General features: G+C 33.8%; 1 protein-coding gene across 1 annotated transcript; it reads right to left on the bottom strand.

The window, feature by feature from the left end:
* Nucleotides 1-2,140: 2,140 nt before the first annotated feature.
* Nucleotides 2,141-2,851, bottom strand: LOC134280198 (apolipoprotein L3-like). Its single transcript, XM_062762617.1, has one exon. The coding sequence runs from the start codon at nucleotides 2,849-2,851 to the stop codon at nucleotides 2,141-2,143; it is 711 nt and encodes a 236-aa protein (XP_062618601.1).
* Nucleotides 2,852-8,678: the final 5,827 nt, after the last annotated feature.

Genomic DNA, 8,678 nt, shown 5'->3' with positions numbered 1-8,678 from the left:
ACTGTTTCATACATGGATACTTTACTTGAAAAAGACGTTAATGGTAATCTAACAACCAAGCTATATGATAAACGTGATGACTTTAAGTTTTCTATCATCAACTTCCCTTATTTATGCAGCAATATACCTTCATCACCTGCATACGGGTTGTATATGTCTCAGTTGATCAATACGCAAGAGCATGCTCTACGAATGAAAAATTTCTAAAACGAGGAAAATTATTGACAAGCAAGTTAATGATACAAGAATATCAGAAGTCTCATTTAGTAAGTAATCATTTTGTAAGTTCTATGGTCGATACTATGATCTTGTCAACAAATACAATTTATCATTAAGTCAAATGCTGACTGACGTTTTTTTTTTATATATACTAATTGTTAGTCCACTATTTATACATTGAATTGACGACGAATTTTTCAGGTAGTTTCCGACCAAGACAAGGAGCACACGGCGCGTGTTACCTGTCAGCAGGGGATGTTTACTCCTCCATGGCACCGGATCCCAGTTGAAACTTATCAGAAATTGATAATTACGGCAGATTTTCAGACTTTTAAAGCCTGACAGGAAAATCTTTTCGTATGGAAATTTAAGAATAAAACAGTTTAAAATCCTGCGTGCTTGCATCTATTACAGAAATCCTTCCGTTTCTGGTATATGTATGTGTGGTAAGTTACATGTACTAATATTGATATCTTCATCATTTGAAATGCATATAATATGTCTCAAATATGTATTCGGCGCACATGAAACCCGCGATAATTGAAAACTACATATATTCTATACTAGGAAAACTTGAATGCAATAGATCAATACCCATGGAAAGTTGGAAACTCACTTTTTATTGATGGAATTTGGACGGTTAAATAAACCAACATGTTCTGGCAAATGTTTAACCTTTAACCTTCGCCATAACTTTTTAACCGTGAAAGATAGATGTTTCATATTTGATATGCATACTCCACTAACTAAGCACTTTCAACTGATACCAAGGTCAATGACCTTGTGACCTTTATTATGACCTTGATGCTAAAAATAACTTTTTCGAATTTTTGCCATTACTTTTGAACCGTAGGAAACAGAGTCTGCATATTTGGTATGCATACTCTAATTAAGCTCTTTCAAATAACTCAAGGTCAATGACCTTGTGTCCTTGACTGTGACCTATATGCTAAAAATAGCTTTTTCAAACTAGAGAATTCATATTTGGTATGCTTACTCCACTAATTAAATGCTTTCAAATGACACCGAGGACAATGATCGTGTGACCTTGACTGTGACTTATATGCTAAAAATTGCTTTTTCGAACTTTGTTGCCGCCGGGCGCATAGTGTTTCACAAACACATCTTGTTTTTTTTATATTACAGACATGTTGTCTTGATGTTGATATATACATGTATGTGCTATCTAATTTCGATATATTGTTACTGAAAGCAGAATTATATCTACGGTCGATGACCTTTTCAGTAAATACAGTTTATCATTCAGTCAAATACTGACTAACGTTTTTCAAACTTATCATGAGATCATTATATACATGATGCATTGTGGACGGATTTTCCCGTTTCTTCGGATCCCGAACATGGCAAGGAGCACAGGGTGGTTGTGACCGGTCGGCAAGGAATACTCACTTCTCAATGGCACCTGATCCCACCCCAGATGTTCTGGAGGTCTGTGTTTGATCTACTCCTAATTTGTATTGTTCGATGGATTTTTTTTAACTTGAATACTGTACATTATTTTATGTATGTAACATAATTAAAACTAATGTGCATTTCATTTTGTCCATGCATGGCATAATTGATTCACAGTGTATTGCAATTGTATGACACTTATATAATTAATAAAGAAAGAAAAGGACTTAATTAATAACTTTAATCATTTTGATCAAATAGTATTAATAGCATATATTCAATTCTACAAACGAAGTACAATCCCAATCTTCAGACTGAAAATATGTATTTACTATGAATTTCTTTTTGCAAGATTATTTATCTAAAAGTCCATAATTTGTTACAATAATCAACAAAAAGATATTTTGATTTAAGCTAAACAAGCAGTTACTTATCTTGGTTATATGTAGTGATATATGTATTCATTCCCATACCTTTTAATAAAATTAAGCTCAATGTTAGTTTAAATTTAAAAGTCATTCCATTTTTGAAGTTCGGATTCTAGTCTCTCAATGACTCTGTTAAGCGCTACTACATTTTCGTGAAGAACATTATTAGCCAAGTTGCTACTGTTATTGAAAATGCTCCCAATTTCGATAACGATACTGATTCCAGCAATGACACCACCCGCAATGGTAAAAACCTTTGAGGAAGTTGTTGCAACAGTTGTTGCCACAGACTCGACCGCATCAACTGCCCTGGATGTTCTAAATGCTTGCATTGTTGCCGACTTCATTGACATGTTCGTGATCGTTTTCACCAACGAGGCACTTTGCAGGCTTGTGCTTATAACGAAATAAGTCTGATTTATCAAACTTTCAAGACTCTCCATTTCGTTTTTGTGTTCTTTTAAAAGTCTTTCTGCCTCCTCACTTTTATTCTTGATAATTACATGAGCTGCTATGCCATGACTTATGCCTGCTATTCCCGATGCTGCACCAGTTGCTGCTCCTGCAATCGTCAATCCCAACGACGCTCCAAATGTAAAAGGTATAAGAGCTAATCCAGCGATTGTTAAACCTCCAGCAATTACCCCAGTTGAGGAATATGCTATATTTCCAATACGACGACGTCTCTCTTCTTCTTGAATTTCATCACGTAACTCCTTCAGTTTTTGAATTACTTCTCGTCTGGAAGCGAGAAAGCGTGTTAGTCTGTTCCGTACTAAGATGTCAGACATCTCTGGTGAATTCTAATGAACGGAACTGTGATGACCTAATACAAGCACCCATTTATATAACGATTACTGTCAACGATCAATAAAACATTTGACTTTGTTGTATGCAAATAGATGATGTAATATTTGATCACCCGCTATTTTTAAAGACAGATCAGTAAGTAAACTTGACTTTGAAGCTTGAGGTAGTATAAAGATGTACGAGGGTTGTTGAAAATTGTTATGAATTAAGTCATTTCACTTTTCAATGACTTTTTTTTTCTCTGAATGATTTCCTTTAAATAATCTCTTTTAATTGAAACACTTATTTATAACATGTTTATGTGACTCCTAATTGTTTTATAAAACACATTTTTGTACATGAATAATATTTACTTGAGAGGGACGTTAAATAACGACAATCAATCGATCAATCAACCAAACTTTGTATATCCTTATATCAACATGCTCTTGATTCCGCATATTCAGGTGTTACAAGCCTCACTTCTGTCTCTATTTTTCCAGCCCAGCACGTGATTTTTATTCAACGGGAATATCAATGAACCATGCCAGTAGATTTATGTAGAAATAAAATAAATTTACTATTTGTAATTTCATCTCGGACAAAGAAATTGGAAATATTAATTTATGATGTGACATGTATTATATCAAACGGCGTTGTTTAAACAAATTCTATCCTGAGATATTTGGCAGATATAACGTCAATGTAATGAGAAAAATGTTTAGTTCTTGAAATGAAATCTGATACAGTAACATCTATTGCTGGAGGATTGAGTCACCTATAATGTCTGGCACTATTTTCTCCCGCTGATAATGAATTATTTTCGATGCACAAGAAACATTGTAATTCAATTGTATATTTGTACAAGTGACAGTAATTTATGAGCCGGTATGTGGCCGATTACAGTTTTTAATATTTAATTTACATCCTTAATATAATTTATGTAAAACATCTGACACGGCAGACCCATGTTAGCAATTAAGTTTCTAAGTCCTGAAAATTCTTATCCGTGAGATTAAAGCAATTCTCGAAGAATTCTCTGTAAATTGATATGATTTTATAGGCTCGGCCGTCGGATGCTAAGATATGCGCACGGGTTCTCACGACTTTCACCATTCCCTCACGGAGCCTTGTCAGTGAACCCGCAAACAAAAATTCTACTGTAATTTTAATTGCCCTCCGTCCCGCCCCAACACCATCTATAATTAATGCCGTGTCAGCATAGTTATCTTTGAATGGTTTTGTATGATACAGAGTTGTTCACTTTTATGTTTATTTTGATAAAATATGTGAGATTGTGGTCTCTGTGAATTTTTATACCCCACCTTTGATATCTATTGATACAAAATTGATTGTATCTTTCAGTTGTTCAATTTTTCTGATTCTGCATTATATGTTTCTATGCACACATTCTGTGTTTTTTCATATAGTCATTAATTTTATAATTTAAATAAATGACATTTTTCAATTCAGAGAATCTTATTTTGTTTCTTCGTATCAAACAGGGTTAAACTATTGTCAGTGGATTTACATAGAAAATTTATTGACCGTGAGTCAGATTCATGTTAATTCTATTTAAAACCACAAATCAAAATTTGAAAGCTTTTCTTGCTTAAATTGAATTTTTAATAACAGACAACTTTAGATAAGCTTTAAATACATGTACAAAGACATCCAACATAGAGATACTAGTAATGAAACTAACATATACTGTATTTGGACCAATATCATTATTTTTACTTCTTATGATTACTTTCTATGTAAAGCAGCACATGAAACACATATACGGCCTATTCATCAAATTAAAAAAAAAGATAAATGATAAACAAAACAAAAAGGTCGTTTAATTTTTACTGAAAGGTGACGGATAGATGAAGAAACATCACTGAAAAACGACGGATAGGTCACTGAAAGATAAATGAAATGTTTTCTCTGAATGATGAATAAACGAATCTGAATTTTTATCTTAAAGATACCTAGTAACCTAGTACCTAGAAGAAGTAACTGACTGGCCACTGAAAAGTCACCAAAAGTGCCTTTCAGTTTTAACGGCAAATTCTTTTTCATCCCTTGAATAGTAGTTATCAATAAGTGCGTAAATAAAGAGATGGTTCTCCTAAGGGTGATTTTTTTTTCAGAGTACAATGAATAATGAGAAATTTCTAAGTTGACAAAGATTAAAGTTTGCAGTAGTAATTCATTTCAGTTTACTGATATCGATGTATTTTCGTGTTTCTTGTAACTGGTTCAAAATATAAGGAAAATGCGTGTGAAGTAATTCATAAATGTTTCTTTGCTTTGCAAGTGAAACAAAAGCATGTCTGGTAGTAAAGGGACACAACTGATACCCAAATTAATTCAGGCAACGTGTTTGTAATGCATTTTCTCTCTTTAAATAAGCACTCTAGTCATTTGAGAATTCAAGCAATTTATTACTATCAATTTCAGGGTATCTGTGTTTTAATTGGTATAAAATGATGTTTTCTTAAAACTGTGAAGGTTTAAGGGGGGGGGGGGGGGTGTCCGGCCACCTTTAATGCAATAAGAACAAAATGTAAACATTTCTTCAAATGGCTAAAATATATTATATTTTGATCATATTTCAAGTCCTTATGATAAAGATACAATAAATATGAATAATTGAATGCATGTTTTGTATATATAATCTAAAATTTTGCAGAAAAGGCTTTTGATGTGCTTTTTAGAACTGCGCAGCTACAGAATTCAGCAGAGCCTGAAAAAATCCAAAAAAATATGCAATGTGCATTAATGTTCTCTCTACAACCATTTGTTGAGAAAATGTCTCAATTTTGCACTTTTAAATGGTGATTTCAAGTTCAAAACAAGGTACTGTTAACGTTGTTTTCAAAATGAGTGTAAAGAACCATGAAAGTAGTTCATGGATAGCAACACGTGGTCTATTTTTAGCACATTTTTTTTCCCAGATCCTTCTTAATATGGAGGTACATAATAATCTTAAACAAGAGGTCCATGGGCCTTATAGGTCACCTGAGCATCATGCAAGAACTTTACAACGATTGACTTTGGTTAATGTTTTAAACTAGATGTCATGGCATTCACAATTTTGAAAGAGGCACCATTGCTAATCATAACTATACACTTAGCATGTTTAGTTTGGTTACTTAATACCCATAGGCAGGGTAGGGGAACAAAAAAATGCATTTCAACTAATCAGTATCATTCAGCAATAATCAGTAAAGTGCCCCTACCACACATGAACCCCTTGGCCCACACATATCACTATTTTGGAAAAGGCACCCTTGCTTATCAAAAATATTTGATTAATACAAAGGAGAAGATTTCAATCAATAAATTCATTCAGTATATAAGTAGAGCCCCCCCCCCCTCTATGGTACCCCTAACCTAGGGGCGTTGAAATTCACAATTCAGGAATAATGGCCCTTGCTCATCATAGCTATATAGGTAGTTCATCTGCTTAATACCCAGGAGCAGAGAAGAAGATTTTCAAACAATTTCTGCATTTTCTATACAACCAATAGAGCCCCGCCCTAACAACAGAACCCCTGACCCTGGGGTCATAAAAATCACAAAGGTATTCTTCAACATCATAACTTTGTACTTAATTATTTAATACCCAGGAACAGAGAAGAAATTTTTTAAAGAAATAATCTATTTTCACTATATAATCAATAAAGCCCCGCCCTAACACCAGAACCCTGACCCTGGGGCCATAAAAATTCACAATTTTGGAAGAGGCATTCTTGCTCATCATAACTATATACTTACTAGTGAGTTTATTTAATACTCAGTAGCAGAGAAGAAGATTTTCAAAGAATTAATGTATTTTCATTATATAATCAATAGAGCTCCACCCTAACACCAGAACCCCTGACCCCGGGACCATAAAATTCACAATTTTGGAAGAGGCATTCTTGTTCATCATAACTATATACTTAGTTCATTCGTTGAATACCCAGGAGCAGAGAAGAAGATTTTGAAACAATTTCTGCATTTTCTCTCTATAATCAATAGAGCCCCGCCCTAACACCAGAACCCCTGACCCTGGGGCCATAAAATTCACAATTTTGGAAGAGGCATTCTTGCTCATTATAACTTTATACTTAGTTAGTTTGTTAAATACCCAGCAGCAGAGAAGAAGATTTTCAAACAAATTCTGCATTTTCGCTCTATAATCAATAGAGCCCCACCCGAACACTAGAACCCCTGACCCTGGGGCCATAAAATTCACAATTTTGCAAAAGGCATTCTTCCTCATCATAACTATGTACTTAGTTTATTTTATACCCAGGAGCAGATTTTTAAAAGAAATAATGCATTTTCACTATATAATCAATATAGCCCCGCCCTAGCACTAGAACCCTTGACCCATGGGCCATGAATTTCACAATTTTGGTAGAGGACTCAATGGTTATTACAATCATGCTAACAGTCTCACTGCTTGATGTTCAGGATTAAAGAAGAAGATTTTTAAAGATTGCATTAATTTTAGTGGTTTTGGCCCCATCCCTAAAGCCCCAGGAGGGCAGGGATCATGAAAATCATAATTTTTGTTTCCCTTTATCAATAAATGCTTTATGGCAAATTTGGTTGAAATTGGTTGAGAGGTTGCAGAGAAGAAGCTGAAAATGTTCAAATGTTAACACACGACGAACGACGCACGACGACGGACGAAAACAGATAGCAATAGGTCACCTGAGTTTACTCAGGTGACCTAAAAAGGAGAAGAGAATTACAATGGAAAATGTTTCAAATAATATGAACACTTTTAAAAGGGGAATTATTTTATATTGTGACATAAAGTAATAAGTATTATTATCGAACATGTGTTAAATAGTGTACGTGTTGATATAAAAAAATCTTCAACTCTTTGTTTCCAGACAAGGAACAATGAGCACCATCAAAGTTAAAAATTAAGAATTTGTAAGTTTGTCACAGATACCAAAATTAGGATTATCACCAATGAAACACAAAGAAAATGAAACACATAAAATCGATATGAATGTCCTTGTTTCAGTATATACTACTGAGTATACTGTATCAAATAAACATTTATAATTTTTATCACATCGGAGCACCATTTCAAAAGGAAAAAAAATCATTCAGAGTGGGTTAGGAGATTTACTGAATAAAAAACATTTTTTTTTTCAATTTGCAAAATCGGCATTTTCAGAGTAAAGAAAAAAAATCTTTATGTGAGAATTTTAAACATATTTGTTGACGGAATAAAATGAAAAAAATATCGTGTAGTGGGATGAAAGAAAAAATGAGTTGGGCCATGTCTAGTCAGTAGGTCGGAAGAGAGGGCAACCAAACATCTATTTTTAAAAGTTGTCTAAACAATATAAGACTAGTATATGTTCCATTCACATACTTAGTGATGCAACATTTCGAAATCTTTGACACTATTTTGAAAAACAAACATAGGATTTGGGTGGGGGGAGGGGGGGGGGGGGTAGCCTTCCACTTTTTTCTTTTTTGCGAAGATAGACATAGCATAGGCAGTGGACCTTTCTTTGCAAACATTGTGCTCTCTTCTAAATTAAAAAAAAACAAAACAGCTCAATATATTTTATCAAACTTAGAATGTGGGTGAGAGCTTACAACTTTGTCAACATAATGAGACATGATGTGTTTTTATGCCCAAAACATTACTCCATACAATGTGTGGACCATCGAAAACAATCTCTAATTTCTGTGAAGTGCCTGAAGGAAATCCTATAACTGACTAATTTTTTTATCTAATTACTGAACAAAATTGAAATATGTACGAACTTTTCGAATGTAATACATGTAATTACAATGTGTTTTTCATGCATCGCATATTGT

This window comes from Saccostrea cucullata, unplaced genomic scaffold, assembly GCF_032062105.1.
Source record: "Saccostrea cucullata isolate Sc308-1 unplaced genomic scaffold, CSIRO_AGI_Scuc_v1 ctg483, whole genome shotgun sequence".
Lineage (NCBI taxonomy): Eukaryota > Metazoa > Mollusca > Bivalvia > Ostreida > Ostreidae > Saccostrea > Saccostrea cuccullata.
The sequence above is the reverse complement of the archived record's forward strand: the minus strand, read 5'-3'. Positions and strand labels throughout refer to the sequence as shown.

Excerpts from the sequence above, each read along its gene's own strand:
- LOC134280198 (XM_062762617.1), bottom strand. The coding sequence starts at position 2,851 with ATGTCTGACATCTTAGTACGGAACAGACTAACACGCTTTCTCGCTTCC.